Here is a 20,629-nt window from a genome sequence, read left to right as displayed (position 1 = left end):
CATTATATATTCTGGATATTAAACCCTTATTGAATATGTGGTTTCCAAATATTTTCATTCACTGGATAGGGTGTCTTTTTACTTTTATGATAAAGACCTTTGAAGCACTTTAAAACGTTTTTAATAGCGAGGTCTCAAAATTTATCTACTTATTTATTTTTTATTTTATTTATTTATTTCTCTCCCCTTCCTCGCCCCCCCACTCTGGTTGTCTGTTCTCTGTGTCTATTTTGCTGCATCGTCTTTGTCCACTTCTGTTGTTGTGAGCAACACGGAAATCTGTGTTTCTTTTTGTTGCATCATCTTGTCGTGTCAGCTCTCCGTGTGTGCGGCACCATTCCTGGGCAGGCTGCACTTTGTTTTGCGCTGGGCGGCTCCCCTTACGGGACGCATTCTTTGCGCATGGGGCTCCCCTATGTGGGGAACACCCTGCGTGGCAGGGCACTCCTTGCGCGCATTAGCACTGTGCATGGGCCAGCCGCACACATGTCAAGGAGGCCCGGGGTTTGAACCGCGGACCTCCCATGTGGTAGACGGATGCCCTAACCACTGGGCCAAGTCCACCACCTCTGTTTATTTTTAACTTGTTACTTGTGCATTGGGTATAAAGACAAAGGCACCATTGCCTAACATAAGTTCCTAAATATGCTTCCCTATGTTTTTTCTTCAAGGAGTTTGATAGTTCTGGCTCTTATATTTAGGTCTTTGATCCATTTTGAGTTTATTTTTGTACACGGTATGACATAGGGATCCACCTTTATTTAACAGCATGCTCAAAGCATAAAGAAAGATTGACCAATGGAACCAAATCGAGAACTCAGAAATAAGCCCTCACATCCACCATCAAGTGATTTTTGCCATGGCTCTCAAGTCCACCCAGCTGGGCTAAAACACTCTATTCAACAAATGGTGCTAGGAGCAAAGAATTGATCCAAATGCAAAAGAAAGAAAGAAAGAGGACCCCTATTTTACAGCTTAAACAAAAATTAACTCAAAATGGATCAAGGACCTAAATATAAAAGCTACAACCACCAAACTCCTAGAAGAAAATATAGGAAAACATCTTTAAGATCTTGTGGTAGGTGGTAGTTTCTTAAGCCTTATACCCAAAGCACTAACAAGGAAAGAAAAAATAGATATAAGGGACCTCCTCGAAATTAAACGCTTTTTTTAAGGAGGTACCAGGGATCAAAACAGGGACCTTGTATATGGGAAGCAGGTGCTCATTCACTTGAGCTACATCCACTCCCCAAAATTAAATACTTTTGTTCCATGTACCTGATAAGGGTTTGATATCCATATTCTATAATGAGATCATAAAACTCAATGATAAAAAACAAGCAACCCAATTACAAAATGGGCAAAAGACCTGCATAGATATTTCTCCAAAGAGGAAATACAAATGACCAAAAAAGCACATGAAAAAAGTCTCAACAGCACTAGGTATTAGAGAAATGCAGATCAAAACTACAGTGAGGGAAGCAGATTTGGGTCAACAGATAGAGCGTCCGCCTACCACATGGGAGGTCCAGGGCTCAAATTCAGGGCCTCCTGACTCGTATGATTTCTCACATGTAAAGTGATGCATATGACCTAAAGTCTTTTCCATACTTACTAGGCTATTAGGTTTCTCTCCACTATATAGTCTCTGATGGACAGTAAGGGTTAAGACTTAACTAAAAGCTTTCATGAGGGAAGCAGATTTGGCTCAACGGATAGAGTGTCCACCTATCACATGGGAGGTCCAGGGTTCAAACCCAGGCCCTCCTGACCCGTGTGGTGAGCTGGCCCACACACAGTGCTGATGGACGCAAGGAGTGCCCTGTCATGCAGGGATGTCCCCCGTGTAGGGGAGCCCCACGTGTTAAGGAGTGTGCCCCATAAGGAGAGGCACCTCATGTGAAAAAAGCAGAGCCACACATATGGAGAACTGATGCAGGCAAGCTAACACAACAAAAAGAGACACAGATTTCCAGTGCCACTGACAGAATTCAAAGTGGATACACAGTGAATGGACACAGAGAAGGGGAAAGAAATAAAAAAATAAGTCTTTTTAAAAACAACAACAACACTTTTCTTTAAAAAAAAAAAGGTTTTCATGACCTGGTGTAGCTCAGGGGTTGAGTGCTGGCTTCCCACAAACAAGGTCCCAGGTAGCTTGATTTTGATGAACTTTTACCGGGAGTATCTTTTTTAATCCTTCTATTTTCACATTTGAGTGTGTATATGTTTAAGATTTAGTTGTAAATTCTATATAGTTGGGTTTTGTTTTCTGTATCCATAATGATAACCTCTCTTTCAACAGGTAAGCTGTTTATATTTATTGTGATTATTGGTGTATTTGAACTTATTTGCTTTTATTGCTTATACTTTCTTGTCTTTTTATTTTCTTTTTCCTTGCTTATAATATTATCTCCTTTACCTCCTTTATCCTGTTGGATGGAAGCTATATACTGCATTTCTATTCTTTTAGTGATTGTTCTCAGTTTTTAAACATATATCCTATAATAAACTTTTCTAACACAATGTAAAATTATTCAGTATTTATATACGGTTTCTTAACAAGATATGGACTTCACCTCACTTTACCCACTGAACACCCTTTCTATTTTGTCACTATCTGTTGTTGTTTTTACTCTTTTAACACAAAAGTAGCTTTTTAAGTCAATAGTTAACTTTGCCAATAGTTTTTTAATAACCTGAGCTCCTATCTTCTTTTGTCACTGTTACTATCCCTCTTCACCTTCTATTTACTAAAGAATACCCTTTACTATTCTTTTCTTGAGGGTCTGTGTAGTTTTGTGTAACTATTTCTTCATTTTGTCTTTATTAGGTAGTATAGCATTCTGTGTTGGCAGTTATTTTCCACTATTCATGCTAAAGATACTATTCCACTATTTTTTGTCATTTGGTTTGCTGATGAAAAGTCTGCTGTCAAAAGAACTGTCATTCCTTGTAAATAATATTTTTTGGTATCATTAAATTTTTATTCTTAAATTTTTTGATGTTCTAAACTTTTCTACCACGCCTAAAATCAAGGATGATCTTCATTTATCTTATTTGTTACCCAGTAGGCACAATGGATTTGAAAACTCAAGTCTTTCTTCATATGCAGAAAATTCCAAGCTGTTCAAATTTCTTCAAAATTCTTTTCAAATGCTGATTCCCTATCATTTCCTCCATCGTCTTCTCAAAACTCCTATTAGACTTATATGGAAACCCCTCAATATATCTTTTCTTTCTCTTCACATCCCTCACATATATATATATACATATATGACATATTATCTATCTCTTTGCCACCCTGTGCCACATTCTTGGTGAATATCTCAGTACAAGCTTCCAAATCACTTATTTTGTTCAACTATGTCTGTGGTGTACCATCTCATACATTGAATATTTCAATGATTATATATTTCATTTAAAAAACGTATAATTTGTTCTTTTTTACACCAATCAGATTTTATTTCACCTGTTTTTTAATATAATTTTTTATTTTTAAAAAGGTACTTAGATTACATAAATGTTACATAGACTATATAGGGGATTCCCATATGCCCCACCCCCCACACCTCCCACGTTTTCCCACATTGGCAACATATTTCATTAGTGTGGTACATTCATGGCAATTGATAAACACATATTGGAGCATTGCCACTAAGCATGGATTATAGTTTATATTGTAGTTTACACCCTCTCCCACTCCTCTGTAGGTCATTCACCCTGTTTCTTAATCTCTTCTTTTTTAAAGTAATTTATTCCCTCACTTATCTTTCAGAACACCCTTAAACATACTTCAAAGTCTTTAGCAGATTAACATAAAATTATTTTCATCTGAAAATGAATTTGGTTTCCAATTGTTGATTTGTTGGCTTTTTTAACATTTTCATGTTTTAAAGTTTTGAGTTGTTTGTGCTTTTTCTCTTTTTCCCTCTCTGTGCTCACCAATATTATCTAGTCACTTTAAAGTTGCTTTTACCCAGTTCCCCAGTCTAGGATGATATTTTATAATGGCATTTCAAAGCTTCTATTTCATGGTGCTATTGGGTTAGTAGATGCAGTACAGAACCAATGGTAATTTAGTTTAGTACTTAGTTTAGTAGAAACTGTAAGTTTCTACTTCCTTAAGTCTGCAGGTTGCTAAATGTTATAGTCTTTGATGGTGATCAGCAATAGTTTTATTCTCTGCCTTTTCTGCCAAGCGAGATGGGGCCACAATTGGGCTCTGACTTTAAGCAACGAGACTAGTTCCCATCACCCATTTTAAGTGACACTATTATAGTCCTGTTGCTCTTAAAAAGCCAAATTCCTGCAAAACTGCATTTCCAGACGTAATCCCAATAGACCCAATCATTCAGCCCCTTTCATCATCTTGCATCTTTGCTTTGTTTTTGGTCCAAAGAAATGTTTAGCATGTTTTTTAGCTTATGAATAGCCTTTTAGCATTTTCTTTCTTATATTTTATCTATTGTTGCTATGTGTGTGATCAGAGTGGTATGTCAAAGGTCAGTCCAATAAGCCATCTGAACCATTAGTTGTAACAACACTTTTAAAAAATCCATATATAAAAGAAAACTATTTATACTCTCTGATACACTAGCTTGCCTCTCCAATGTTGAATTATTAACCACTGCTAAATAAACGAATCCTTGCTGCTACTTACTCTGGAGCACAATCTATTAAAAAAGACCATATGAAAAAAGAAAATTAAAAAAAAGGGGGGAGGGACAGGAGGGGTGGGAAAGGAAGGGGAAAGAAAGAGCCTATATGAGAAAAGCAGCTTGATCAACAATCACCACCCACTGTTGGAGTAACAGTCCTTATGGCTTTGAGTATGGGGCTGGTATTTGAAATAAATAATTTCTCTATTCAAGATATCTGAATATATATGGTACGTCCTTCCTAACTGGCAGATCAGTGGGACTCTCACGGATTCTCATTTTCAATTACTCTGAAGGACATCTATTTCTTTTTAAGTATCCCTCCTGGATATTTTGAAGTACCTCCCAAAGTATATTTTGTGTTGCCATATAGCCTACATGCTACCTTTCTTTCCCCCCCAAAATTTTATTTACTTACTTTTTGGTAAGTCTAAATCCTTAAGGGGTAGAGCATCACACGGATTTGGTGTTCAATGGCCTTAGCTGGAAGGTTGCTTTGGTACTTAGCATGAACCATGCCACTATTTTCATGGGCACAAATTACCTTTCCCCAGATTACTGTGGTTTTGTTAGGTTTGCCACCAGGAGTCACTGTGTTGTTTTTTGCTTTGTACACATAAGCACATCTCTTGCCCAAATAGAATGCAGTTTCATCTTGGGCATAAATGCCTTCAATTTTAAGAAGGGCTGTGTGCTCCCTCTGGTTCCGGAGCCCCAGCTTATAGCCAGCAAGTGGCTTTGGACCACAGCCTTCCGGACATATTTGCTGTTTTAGAAATCCCGTTCCCAGCAGGCCTCCACAGGCTCCAAGATGGCAGAAAGAGCTATTCTACTTTTTAAATTAAACCAACCCAAATATATCTATCAAATACGGCAAAAAAAATTTCTACCCATTTTTGCACGATGTGTTAGTACAAAATTAAACTTACAAAATATGCTCATCTATATAAATATATCAATATAAATATGAAACATTAAGGTAAAAACTGCCAAAACATTTCTGGTGATCACTGTATAAATTCTAGTCCCCCACCCCCCATATCTAATATTCAATGTTTTCATGTTTTCATTAAAATTTTCAACTGGCTCTAACTGTGGAATCAAGTGCTATATATTCATTATCTTTCTACACTTCTACAACCTTTTGAACTTGTTGATCTCTTTCTATATATCTTTGGCCTCTAGATTAAGTAAACTCAGGTGAAGGTATGTAAAAATGGAAATTATACCTGTTCCTGTCTGTATGATGCACAAGCAGTCAAGCAGGACAGAAAAAGAGATTCCTTCATATAATCAGACACTTCCTATTCCCACTTCATATTTTCCACATACCAATAAGGTCTCATTATGAAAACACTGCCCTGTCTCTACCATTTTCAATGTGTTTTCAATGTATTATAGCCTCTCTCAAAACCACAATCTCATTTGCCATTTTTTCAGTATTTCTTCTCAATCTAATGTCTCCTTATTTGCTAAATCTTACAGTTAGTATTTCCCTCTCAAGCTTAGCCTAACTTCATTTACCTTTTTATCATGCCATGAGTTACAAATAGCTAAGCTCCTGCCCTGGATCAACTACAAGATTTCTTTTCTATATTTTTATGTTATAGAAAGGGATCAAAGTTCAATGCCTACAGGCATCAGAAAAGTAACATAAATGGATGAATTATGTCAGAAAGGCATTACAGAAAACTGGATAGAAGAGCCTTATTCTAAAGTGAACAGTCATAATTTAGTTCCAATTCTAGTGATAGCTGTCAAATATTCTAATGTAAGAGATTTGAGAAATTGGGTATTTTATATGAACTCTCCTGATTCTTAAATATTCACAAAGATTTATGATTAAAAACAACAACAACAACAAAACCACTATGTGGACCAAACATAGGTTTGAAGGATATGGCCACAGACAACAGTTTTCAATCTCTACAAAAGTTAGTTTAACAAAGTCTTAGAAACAGATAGATTAGCCTAACAAAAGATCACATTCTTCAAATTCAACTGAAGCCTGGCCCTTCCTATATGTCTTAATCTCCCTAGTTAACAGTCATATCCATTATTTGCTATTCCAAATGTTCTCTTTTAACTATTTTAAATACAGATGATGAAATGAAATTAATAACTAAACCCATATAGGAAAAATGCTCTTACTGCATCTTAACAAAGAGCAAAATCTGAATAAATTAGCAAAATATAAAGACAAAAAAATAGAAATATAATATATAAAAACTTAGGGAATACTACGAAACAATAGAGCAAAAATTGTGGCTATAAATGCACAATGCTTTGCCTAGCTAGCATTCAATAAAAAAATTTTAAGTGATTATATTAGAAAGAAAGAAAAGTGTGATGAATTATGTATTTATCTTAGAACTTAAAAAAAAGGAATAAAGTAACAAGCCACAAGTAGCCCAAAATAAAATATAAAACAGATTAGAAAACTTAAAATGACAAAAATAACAGTTGAATGACTGAAAAATATACAATTTAAATAATTAACGAACTACAATTTTTAAAAAAGGTATTACGAAAATTTCAAGACAAGAACTTTAGAACTGGAGTGGATGTAGCTGAAGCGTTTGAACGCCTGCTTCCCATGAACATGGTCCTGGGTTCAATCCCCGGTACCGCCTAAAAATATATATATTTTAGAAGAAATTAAAATGGGGAAATTTTATACTTCTATATGAATATGCTCAGGCTTCAGAAGAGGCTTGCCTCCAGCAACCTCTGCTGTGGCAAGAAGGTTTGGTTGGCCCTTAATGAGATCAATGAAATTGCCAATGCCACTCCCATCAGCAGATTCAGATGCTGATCAAAGACGGTCTGATCATCTGCAAGCCTGTACTGTCCATCTGCAGGCTCAATGCCAGAAAAACACCAGAAGGGCAGGCATATGGGGATAGGTAAGCAAAAGGATACTGCTAATGCTCGCATGCCTGAGAAGGTAACCTGGATGAGGAAGATGAGAATTCTGTGCTGGCTGCTCAGAAGACACCATGAATCTAAGAAGACTGACTGCCATATGTATCACAGCCTGTACCTGAAGATTCTCATGGAATATATCTACAAGCTAAAGGCAGACAAGGCCAAAAGAAGCTCCTGGCTGACCAGGCTGAGGCCCGCAGGTTCAAGACTAAGGAGGCACGCAAGTTCCTAAAGAGGGACTCCAGGCCAAGAAGGAGATTATCAAGATTCTGTCAAAGGAGGAGAGATCAATAAATAAAGCTCCCCTTCTCTTATCTGCACATTGTGGCCTCAGCAATTATATAGATCAATCATTCAATAAAACACAAGCCTTTAAAAAAAATAGAGAAGAGATATATAAACAGCTAATTACAAAAGAATGTGGCATCTATACCAACGAAAATATGTTCAGTGGATTGAAGTAGTATGAGAAGGGCGTGACTGACGTGGTCAAGGATAGAAAGGATATGAGGAAGGACCTTATCAAGTAGGTATCAGCAAGCAGGTTTTAAAGTATAAATAGAATTTTTCTAGAAATGGAACCAGAAAAGGAAATACTGAAGAATTTTTCTTTTATATTACAGGCAAAAGATACTTGGCTCTGACAGAGTCACCAAATAATTTTTTCAAAATTTCTAAAGTATAGGAAAGGTGGGGCAACACAATGAAAAGGGCAGTGAACTGGGAAATAGGGGACCAAGAAAATGGTCCTCAGTCATTCGACTGTTTACCTTAAGTCAACTGTCTCTGGATCCAATTTTTCTTCTCTGTAAAATGAGGGGATCACATTAAAGCAGAGTGTCAAACTTTAATGTGTATACAAATAAGACTTAGAGTAAGGCCTGCAATCTTTTTAGCAATCACCCAGGTAATACAGATACTTCTGGTCCACTGACCTATATACTTTGAATATTAGCAAGCTTTTAGATTATCTCTAAAGGTTTCTTGCACTTAAGTTTATTTCAAATAATTCGTTTATATGGAAATTTTTGAGACAATTAAGATTTTTATATCAAAACTTGAAAAAGATAAAACCAAAGAAGAAGAAAATAAAGAAAATCTCACACAAGCATTGATAAAATTCCACTTAAAAATAATTTTTCTTGGGAAGCAGATATGACTCAACACAACAAAGCAGGGAGCTGAGATGGCTCAAGTGACTGAGGACCTCTCTCCCACACTGGAGGTCCCAGGTTTGGTTCCCGGTGCCTCCTAAAGAGAAGATAAGCAGACACAGAGAGCACACAACAAATGGACACAGAGAGCAGACAGCAAGAGCAAAATAATGAGGGGGGTGGGAATAAATTTTTTAAAAAATAAATCTTTGGAAAAAATTTTTTTTCTTTATGACTAAATAGTATTCAGCCTTGGAAAGCAAGGTTGAAAAAACACAAGAGTACTAATGATTTTTTTTTTTTAAGATTTATTTATTTTATCCCCCACTCCCACCTTGCTGCCTGTGCTTGCTGTCTGCTCTGTGTCCTTTCACTGCGCATTCTTCTGTGTCTGCTTGTCTTCTCTATAGGAGGCACTGGGAACCAATCTTGGGACCTCCAGAGTCACAGAGAGGCACTCAATTGCTTAAGCCACCTCAGCTTCCTAGTCTGCTGCATCTCTCACTGCCTCTCCTCTGTGTCTCCCTTTATTGCATCATCTTGCTGCAACACCTCTCCATGGTGTGAGCGAGCAAGCCTTTATCAGTAAGCCTCAGGGTTGAATCTGGGGCCCTCTAAATGTTAGACGGAGCCCAATCGCTTGAGCCACATTCGTTTGCCACTAATAATACATTTTTGCACATAAACAGGAAAGACAGAAAAACATAGATTTATAAATTCTAAGAGGACATTTAACAAAATCCAACGTATTTTCTGGCTTAAAACTTTAAAATAAAAACTACAATAAGATACCATTTCACAGCTCTTAGAATGGCTGCTATTTTAAAAAAAAGGAAAATAAACTTGAGAGGATATAGAAAAATAGGAACACTCATTCATTGCTGGTGGCAATGTAAACTGATGTTGCTGCTGTGGAAGACAGTTTGGCTGTTCCTCAAAAAGATAAGTATAAAACTTATCATATGACTTGGCAGTTCTGCTACCAGGTATATAACCAAAATAACTGAAAGCAGGGACTTGAACAGATATTTACACACCAATATTCATAGTAGCTTTATTAACAATTGCCAAAAGATGGAAGCAATCCAAGTGTCCATCAACCAATGAATGGATAAATTAAATGTGATATAGATATACAATGGAATATTACTCAACTGTAAAAAGGAATGAAGTCCTACCTGATGCATGTGACAATATGGACGAACCTTGAAGATATTATGCAAAGTGAAATAAGTCAAACACAAAAGGACAAATAATATATGATATCATTGATTTGAAACAATCAGAATTAGCAAACAGGGTCAGAATATAGAATACAGGGGGAAACAGATTTGGCTCAACTTATAGAGCATCCGCCTACCACATAGGAGGTCCAGAGTTCAAACCTAAGGCCTCCTGACCCATGTGGTGAGCTGGCCCATGCATGGTGCTGATGCACGCAAGAAGTGCCATGCCACACAGGGGTGTCCCCCACGTAGGGTAGCCCCACACGCAAGGAGTACGCCCTGCAAGCAGATCCGCCCCATGTGAAAAAATCACAGCCTGCCCAGAAGTGGCACCGCACACACAGAGAGCTGATGCAGCAAGATGACAACACAAAAGAGACACAGATTCCCAGTGCTACTGACAAGAATGCAAGAGGGCAAAAGAAGAACATACAGCGAATGGACACAGGGAGAAGACAACGGGAGAGGAAGAGAGGAGAAATTAAGAAAAAAAAAAGAATATAGAATATAGGTATCCAGGGAAAGGGGTAGGGATAGGCAATGGGAAGTTAAGGCTTTAAAATGTACAAGGTTCCTATTTGGAATGATGAAAATATTTTGGTAATGGATGGTGGTGAGGGTAGCATCACATTTTGAATGCAATTAACAGCATTGAAATATCTATCTGAATATGATTAAAGGGGGGAAATGCTAGATTACATATATAGCAACAATTAAAAAAAATTTTTTTTAAATCCATGGAACTACACTACACAGTGACCCCTAAGTTAAACCACAGACTTTAATAGTACAATTATAAAAATGTGCTATCATCAACTGTAACAAATGTTCCACACAATACAATGTATTGGTGGTGGGGTGATGTATGCGAATCCTGTATTTTATGCATGATTGTTCTGTAAACCCATAACTTCTCTAATAAAAAAACAATGTGATACTGGATTAAGGATAGGCATACAGATCTACAGAATAGAACTAAGAGTCCAGAAATGAACCAATATATCTATGGTGAACTGATTTTCAAAAAGGGTGCCAAGGCCATTCAACGGAGAAATAATCTCTTTACAAATGATGTCAGGAAAACCAGATATCCAAATATAAAAGAATAAATTTGGACTCTTACCTCACATCATAAACAAAATTGACTCAAAATGAACAAAATACCTAAATATAAGAGCTAAAATTAAGAAACTCTAAGAGAAACCTCTTAGAAGAAACTGTTAAAAGAAAATTCTCGAAGAAAACATATGTATTCATATGTTCATGTTGGATTTTTTGTGTTTTTTATATATAAAAGTACAAGCAATGAAAGACAGATAAATTGGATTTTATCAAAATTAAAAACTTTTATGCCTCAAAGGGCATTATTAATAGAGTGAAAAAGACAGCTCACAGAATGGGGGAAAACATTTGCAAATGTACCTGATGAGGATCTAGTATCCTGAATATATAAAGATCTCTTATAGCTCAACAACAAAAAGACAAACAGCCTATTTAAAAAGTGGGCAGGGAAATGGATGTGGCTCAAGCAGCTAGGCTCCCGCCTACCACATGTGGGGGTGGTTCCCAGATTTGGTTCCTGCTGCCTCCTAAAGAAGAGGAGTAAGACAGCGAGCTGATGGGACAGACTGAAGTGGTGAGCTGACACAACAAGATGACAAAGATGACAAGATGAGCTGATACAACCAAGAGACACAGAGAGGAAACACAGTGAGAGACATAACAAATAGGGAATGGAAGTTGCTCAAGCAATTAGGCACATCCCTCCCACATGGAGGCCCTGGGTTCGGTTGGTTCCTGGTGCCTCCTAAAAAAAAAAAAAAAGAGCAGATTGAGAGTGTAAACAATGAGGGGGGAGAAATAAATAAAAATAAATCTTTCAAAATAAAAAGTGGGCAAAGGACTTGAATAGATATTTTTCCAAAGAAAATACACAAATGGCCATGAAGCACATGAAAAAAATGTTCAACTTCATTAGTGACTAGGAAAATGCATATCAAAAGTACAATGAGGAGCCAGTGTAGTTCAGTGGTTGAGGGCTGGCTTTCCACATTCAAGGTCCTGGATTCAATCCCTGGCCTTATACCTTCAACAACAAAAACAACAATAACAAACAACAACAACAAAAATAAAACAAAAAACCACAATGAAATAACACTTCATTCCCATTAGTACAGCTATTATTAAAAAAAAACAAAAAACTGCAAATAACAAGTGTTAGGATGTGGAGAAACAGGAACATTTTTCATTGTTGGTGGGAATGTAAAATTGTACAGGTACTGTGGAAAACAGTTTGGTAGTTCCTCAAAAAGTTAAACACAGAATTACAGGGAAGCAGATGTGGCTGAAGCAACTGAGCTCCCATCTACCATATGGGAGGTCTACAGTTCGATTCCTGGGGCCTCCTGGTGAAGGCAAGCTGGCCCATATGGCGAGCTGGCTTGAGCAGAGAGCTGGCCCAGGTGAGTGCTGGCCCACACAGAGTGCTGGTCCATGCAGAGTGCTGGCCTGTGCAGGAGTGCTGGTTTGTGCAGAAGTGCAGGCCACACAGAAGTGCTGGCCTGCATGGAAAGCTAGAGGAGCAAGATGACACAACTAAATGAGACACACAGGAGAGACAATATAAGAGATGCAGCAGACCAGGGTGCTAAAGTGGTGCAAGAAACTGAGTGCCTCTCTCCCACTCCGAAGGGTCCCAGGATTGGTTGCCGGTGCCTCCTAAAGAGAAGACAAGCAGACATAGAAGAACACACAGCAAAGGGACAGAGAAAGAAGACAGCAAGTGCAAAACAACAAGAGGGTGGGGGAATAAACAAATCTTCAAAAAAAAAAAAAGATTTACATATGACCAAAAATTCCACTCCTAAGTACATACCATAAAGAAATGAAAACAGGTTTTCAAACAAAAGCTTGTACATGAATGTTCACAGCAGAACTATTCATAATAGCCCAAAGCAGAAACACCTCAAACGTCCATCAACATGAATGGATATATAAAATGTGGTTTATCTATACAATACAATATTTATTATATTAGCCATTAAAAAGGATGAAGTACTGACACATGCTACAACAAGGATAAATCTTTAAAATATTTTCTAAGTAAAAGAAGCCAACAGAAAAGGCAACATATTACATGATTTCTTTATATGAAATATCCAGAATAAGCATATCCAAGGGGACAGAAAACGATTAGTGCAGGTAGTGAGGAGATTGGGAGTGACTTCTTAATGAATACAAGGTTCTTCTGAGGTGATCAAAATGTTCTGCAGTTGCATCTAGTTAGATGCTGGTAACGTTGCACAACAATGTCAATGTAATAAATGCCACTGAATTGTACACTTTGGTGATTTTTACATGTATTTTGCCATAATAGAGAAAATAATTTTAAAAAAGTTTTTACATGATGAAACATGATAAAATCTCATATCAGGAAAGGCAACAAGAAGAGGAAAACTATGACAAAAGTAATTTACGAAAGTTTGCTGTCTGAATTATGTAAACACCTGATACAGGTATATAGGAACAATCTCCAAAGTTGTTAGTCTATGTGGTCAAAACTGATATACATATTATAAACCAAGAAGTAACTACAGTAAAATCCCTCACATAAAAATAGACCACCAGAAAGTATTTATTAAAACATCTTTTAATATTCTAAATACCTTATAAAGGAAATCAAAATGACTTTGGCTAGGCCTTAGGGAAACAGATCTCCAGTGACACTGTAAAACTTCTAGAGAACAAGCTGACAATAGGTACCAGGAGATATAAAACTAGCCAAGTGTTTTAACCTAGTAATTTCAGTTTGGGAACTATAACACAGTCAAAGTAGAAGAAACGAGAAATAATTCAAAAGAAAGATATCCGTAGTCTTGACAACTAAAATGAGAAATACAGGAAATAATCTAAATATTCAATAACAGAACAGCTAAGTGAACTCTTTACTATTGCCTAAGCATACAGAATACACACACACACACACACACACACACACACGTATATATCTGCATATGTATATTTTAAATGACAAGTATGTAACTTTTCTTTTTAGGAGGTACCGTGGATTGAACCCAGGACCTCATACATGGGAAGCAGGCACTCAATCACTGAGCCATACCAGCTCCCCAGTATGCAACTATTTGATAGTAAAAAATGTATTCAAGGAATGAAACACACAGGACCATCAACTTAATTCTTATTAAAAATATATATTAAGAAATAATGTCCAAAAAGTAAGCCACAAAATAATGTATGCATGGCTTTCAACTCTATATATACTTTAACAATAAATGGAAAAGAATTTAGAGGGTTTAAAACTCAATAGGTTCTTTTGAAAATAATAAGTCACAGAAAGTAACTTTACCCAAGGATTGGTTAAAAAAAAATACATATATATATTTATTAAAAAATATATATATATATATATATACACACACACACAGGTAAAGCAACAAAAAAAAATTATGAGATAAACTATAAACTTGGAAGCAAATCTTAAGTGATCAAATTAAGATATTACATTTTGTTATACCTTTACTTTAAGTTTTCAGGACAATGTCCTAACAGAGTTTTTTTGAAATATTTTTACACCATATTTAAAACTTAGTGATATTCTCATAAATAAAACCACTTTTCATACAATATTTTAGTTAAAATACACTAGATATGCTTTAAAATATAAAGGTAGGCAAATCAATGAAACATATATAAGCAGAAATATAAATAACTGCTAAAAGAGCACCAAAAATACCTTGAATAAATTGACAAATGTTAATGCTATGTAGTTCTCACACTACAAGCAACCTGTGTACAAATAACTGCCTAAATACTAGTCTGAACAGTTGCTACCACAGAAGCCATCATATTAAAAAACAAAGAAACACAAACTGGAGCTATTAGAAATTCTGTCTGTTCAGAAGCTGAAGAAGGGAAGAAGCCATAACAAGCACAAGCAATGAAAAGCAATTTAAGGGAGCTGATCCTCAGGGGCATGCTCCTGCCCCAAATTCTTCTCTTACCTACCAAAAAAATTTTTATATACTTCCTGAGAGTCCACAATTTAGAGAACTATGTAGGTTAAAAGGCATCATCCATTTATCAAAGTCAATACCTCTGAAATGATTAAGCAGCCATACTTCATCACACAGCAATATGAATTTGTGCAATTTGTTTGTTTTGTTCCTGCCACCTAGATAAAGCAAACTGCAGTCGGGGAGAGTGGGAAACGAAGCAATACTGAGCCTTCCACTATGATGGTGTACCCTGGTCTACATTTCTCTCAGAATGTCAAATTTTTCAAAACTATATATCTTCCCTCCCTCCTATAAAAGTTTTCATTCGTTAGCCTAAGAAAATACATTTTTTCTTACTTCTCTAAAGAAGTCTACAGTCATAAGAACTAAGAGCATTTTTTAAAAAATCAACTCACCTGAAATTTATTACTTATCACTGGAGAATATGAACTTTTAAAAGTCTTCTTTAAAATAGTTTCTGTTTATAAACATTTCTTTTAAATTTTACCACCCTCATAGTTTCTCTTTATATGCATATAACTTTACTACACATTTACTAGTTAGAGATTATGACAATGAATACTTTAATTCATACTTGTAAACAATTATATTTAAAGAAAATTTTTTAATATAATAGTCATCAACTGATTCTTACTTTGCTTCAACTTATGGAAATCACCAACTCTATCCTTGGTATCCTGCTTTAGCATATCTGTTTGAATTCTGGGTTCATTTTCCAAGTTTGGGCCTGGAACTAAATGCTGGCGAGAATTGGAAAGTATCTGTTTTGAAGTACCAGGGTTTCGATTGTGGTTCATTTGTGAATCTATGGCATAAAAACATCAAATTAAGGTCATATTTTATAGAAGAACTTCACAAGACCTGATTTAGAAAAGCTAAGACACTTTTTAATCTTTATTTTAATTTTATCAAATTTTATGACAAATGTGATTTTACCTGTGGGAAGTTTAGTAATCATTCTCAAGTGAGCATCTATACTAACTAAAAACCTATTTTCTGAAGAGATATATGGTAGAAACCCAAAGATTAAAATGATACTTAACATTTTTCCTCCCTCCAAAATCCATATTGTCATAGGAATCTCCAAAATTCAGTCATTTTCAAATTTCTAATCTCTAAATCATCTTCAACACAGAGGCAACTGTTAACTCTTTATTCTTTCTTATCAGTATCTCCAGGATATAACCTCTCTAATTCCCACACCTCCTAATTTTCCTCATCAAAGCCTTGATTCGGATTATTATAATTTAACTTTGGATTCCAATTCCACTCCAATGACACTGTGACTCCTATATCTTTTCTTTCCATCACTTCCTTTAAGCAGCCCTTCAATTATATCAATTCCTAATTCAGGAGAACATTTCTACAAAACTGAATAGGTATTCAGTGGAAAACAAACAGAAACATTCATTAGTACTAAGTAGGGAGTTTAATGTAAATGGGTAGTAATTTATAGAAGGCCTCTGAGATAAATTTGAACACATTTTGAAGAAGACTATATAGAGTGGCAGAGATAAAAGGGAGTATAGTCCAGAGTGGCAAAACAAATAATTCTACTCTTCAGAAGAAGCCTAACAATACATTAGACAAAGTGTATTTTTAAATTATTATTTCTCCTGAGTTTTTACCAGTGATTTAAAAACATGGAACACTAACTAGAAGAATGAACACTATTTCACTATGCTGGTAAATGACATGCTTTATTCACTATGTAACAATACATAAGCAATAAATTGACTTTCATGTGGAATCCTAAGAATAAGATTACAAACCTGCAGCCATATTTGGAGAGAGAGGTTGTCCAGTTGGAAGACGGGATGCTTGATGACTTTCATGTTGAGAAACTGAAATAGGGGGCTTCTTTAAAGCTAAAAGAAAAAAAAAAAAAGATCTATATTATTCCCATTGATATTATGGTTCCTAAAAACCAACCATCATGAATCTATTTATGTTGTGTTAATCCTATGATGTTTATTCTAATTTTGTAGTCCTTATACATGGTATGTAACTAATCCATTTATGTTGACTGATACACAGGCTATCTACCACAGATTTTGATGACAAATAAATCTGACAAGAATATAAGCTTCCTAATGGTAGGAACTCCATCTTATTATCCCATATATTCCCAACATCTAGAATAACTGTTAAACAATAGGAACTCAACAAAGATTTGGCAAATGAATAAAAAAATGAGTCTCTTCTGATATAGTGCTATTCAACAGTGAGCCTTTTTTAATATACACAATATATGAAAATTGACATTTACAGATTAGATGAAGCAGTAAGAATATGCTACTCTAAATTGCTCAGATTGTACATAAAATCTAAATATGACTGAACCAACAACTTGAGATTTTATTTTTGAAGTGGAAAATTTTAACTTTTTGCAAAGGCTTTACCAATAAGAATGTGTTACTTATAACTGGGACTCTGCTCTTCCTTAAGAAATGAATGCAACAGGGAAAGAGATTATTTTTTTACTCATTACTATTGACTCCACCACATCCTCGGCCAGTTTAACATAAGAGAAAGAGCGCAAATAAGGAAACTAGAAAGAAGAAAAATATATAAAGAGAGGAAAAAAAGAGACATTTATAAGATATAGTTTATGGCACATGTTATTTCTCTAAGACTTTAGTGTGGTGGAAACTATACTGTGTGATCCCATTTTATTATATATTTCCTGGACACAAAGGAAAATCAGCTTTCCTTACAGTTAAGGGCCATGGACTGGATACTGGCCAAAAGGATGTAGAAGAAACTGAACATGCCACTTCCAAGTCTGCCATAACATTTCCTGTGCAAATCACCCACAATCTCTCTTACCTTTTTGTAGCAACTTGGGAGGATATATGTGAAGATGGTGTCATCATATAATGGAAGGAGTCACAGCTTAAAGAACAGTTTAGAAGAGAGAAACTAAACGTTCATCAGACTGTGATATAAGCACTAAATAAATTTTTCTTGTTTTAAGCCACTGCAATTAGAGGGCTTTTTTTTTGGGGGGGGGGGGAATACATTACAGCCTAGTCAATCATCACTAACATACTTGTATTATTTTTATAATATTCAAAGTTTATTTCAAGACTTGCATTTCTCTTATTATTATATAGATTTCTAAACTCAAGGACCCAAGAAGTTTAAAGATCATTCTAAGAAAGGACACTCTCAAATTTACAGGTTTTCTGTGTTTCCACTTTTTCCTATTTTTAACTCCAATGCCAAACACCTATTTCTGCACATGAAACAGATAAATAACAAGTTAATGTCTTAGAAAAGCAATACCTTGTCAGATTTAACTATACATATATATATATATTTATTTATTTATTTATTTTAAGCTTTTAAGTTTGAAATACTTTCAAACTTACAGAACAGTTACAAAAATAATACACAACACATACAGAGAATTTCAACATACCCCTGTCCCCCCAGGAACCCAGATCCACATATTTTACATATTTTGCCATATTTGCTTTTTCCTTCCCTCCACTCCTATCTATCTATCTATCTATCTATCTATCTATCTATCTATCTATCTATCTATCTATCTATCTATCTACCTCCATCTGTCAGTCTACCCATTTGTCTATTTATTCATCCATTTTCTGAACACTTGAGTATAAGTTTTATATATGTGTTCCTCAAACACTTAACACTGCCACATACATTTCCTAAGAAGGATATTTACTTATGTATCCACCTTAAGTACAGTTATCAAGCTCAAGTAATTTAACATTATTTATAGTCTGTATTCCAATTTTTTCATATGTCCCAATAATGTCCTTTTGAGCCTTCTCTCTTTCCTTGTTAGATCCCATCCAGAATCATCTACTGCCTTTAATTGTTATTGTCTCTTTAGTTGCTCTTTCTTTTCTTTCTTTTTTTTATTGTGGAAACATATACAACATAAACTTTCCCATCTCCATCATTCCCAAGCATACCATTCAGTGGGATTAGCCACATTCACTAATTGTGGTAGCCTCATCATCTTCCATCACTAAAACTTTCCCATCTCCCCAAGGATAAATCTTGATATCCTTTAATTTTTTGTCCATGTTTTCCTTTAGCTCTTTGAGCATATTTAAGACCATTTTTTAAAAAGTCTTTTCTGGCATATCCCAGGTCTGGCTCTCTGCATTGATGGTTTCTAATTCTTTAATTTTTCCTTTGCCTGGGCCATCACTTCCTGTTTCTTTGTATATTTTGTAATTTTTTGTTGAAACCTTGATATTTTAATGATGTGTGTTAGACTATGGAGCTTCTGTTCCTTAAGCTTGTATCCAGCTAGTATAATAAGAGCTTTCCTTGATTTCCAGGACCTAACCAAAAGAAGAAAAAAGGAAAAAAAGGAAGAAACTTTCCCAGATTGACCACTGCAAGTGTTCTTCTTCAGGGATTATCCATACAATTTTAGAGAATAGCTTGTAGGTGGCTCCCTGATTCTTTCTGTACATGTGTTTTGTCTTGGGTTTATGTATATGGCCTTGGGAATTTCCCCATTACAAAACATATACATATCCCCTCTTTCCTATGAGTCAATTTTCTTGTGGTATCAGGCACTGCACTTATACGTTCTACAGCCAGCAATCTCTTGCCTTAGGGAACATGACTTGACTGTTCCGCAGTGTTCTTTAGGAGCACAATGTGAACTGCCTTTTATATGCTGGGCAAGTTCAAGGACAGTGAGTTCCTCAGGCCACCACCAGACAGATTGTGCCAGGTATACATGCTCCTTGCATGTGACTGAGAGCAATTTTGCCCCTTTTGGATCATGTATTTACACTGGGAGCCTGAGCCAGCTCTGTGCTGAATTGGTGAGGGGTGTGAGAGGGCCAGCCAGGGTATCACGAGATCCTACAGCTTTATTTTATTTTAAAGAAAGTCTTTTTCTTATTTATTTATTTATCCCACCCCCACCCCCCAGTTGTTTTGCGCTCGCTGTCTGCTCTCTGTCCATTTGCTGTGTGCTCTCTGTGTTTGTTTCTCTTCTCTTTAGGGGGCACTGGGAACCAAACCTGGGACCTCCCATGGGGGAGAGAGACGCTCAATTGCTTGAGCCACCTCAACTCCCTAGAGATCCTACAACTCTTAAGATATCCTTTTCCTTGAACCAGTATTCATTCACCCTGTTTCTACAGTCTTTTAAATGTTTTCTAGAGCTTTGAGAAACCAGTGTCTCCTGGTTGTTTAAAGCTCCTGTGAAGGAGACAGGGCCCTGAAGTGTTTCACTGTCCATGGGATGGGCTTACTCAACAATGCAATTTTGATTTGGTAACAGACTCAGGATACTAATGTTGTAGATACATCCTGAAAAATAAGTCAGTCACAGTCTACAAATTTGCTCATCACTGTGGGACCCTAGCCGATGCCAGTACTACACAAACTAGAAAACAAAGAGAGGTGCTCCCATTACTAAACAAGAAATGATCATTCATGTCCTTAGCTTCATAAAAAAATATCTTCTGCTCAAGAACAAGGTGATTGTTTGGAGGCAGAGAAATGATTAGATAGGTAGAACAAAATTAGATTAAAAGGGGCATTTATAAATTTGCAGAGAAGGGACAACCAGAAGGTGGGCGGAGTAAGGAGCTCCTAGAATCAGCTCCTGCTACAGGGCA

The 20,629-nt window shown here is 36.0% G+C and overlaps 1 protein-coding gene and 1 pseudogene across 3 annotated transcripts in view; one reads left to right on the top strand and one right to left on the bottom strand.

Moving 5' to 3' along the window:
• Positions 1 to 20,629, bottom strand: part of GOLM2 (golgi membrane protein 2) — a 131,895-nt gene that overhangs the window by 24,885 nt on the left and 86,381 nt on the right. For all 3 annotated transcript variants that reach the window (XM_004466752.4, XM_004466753.4, XM_023591228.3), the window contains exons 7-8: positions 16,778 to 16,873; positions 15,640 to 15,810 (exon numbers count right to left, since the gene is read on the bottom strand). In XM_004466752.4, coding sequence (XP_004466809.2) covers positions 15,640 to 15,810; positions 16,778 to 16,873 — 267 coding nt within the window. The remainder of the gene's footprint in view (positions 1 to 15,639; positions 15,811 to 16,777; positions 16,874 to 20,629) is intronic.
• Positions 7,348 to 8,053, top strand: LOC139438192 (large ribosomal subunit protein eL19-like; annotated as a pseudogene).

Source organism: Dasypus novemcinctus, chromosome 3 (assembly GCF_030445035.2).
Source record: "Dasypus novemcinctus isolate mDasNov1 chromosome 3, mDasNov1.1.hap2, whole genome shotgun sequence".
Classification (NCBI taxonomy): Eukaryota; Metazoa; Chordata; class Mammalia; order Cingulata; family Dasypodidae; genus Dasypus; species Dasypus novemcinctus.
Note: the sequence above shows the minus strand (reverse complement) of the source record. Positions and strands in the feature narration are given on the sequence as shown.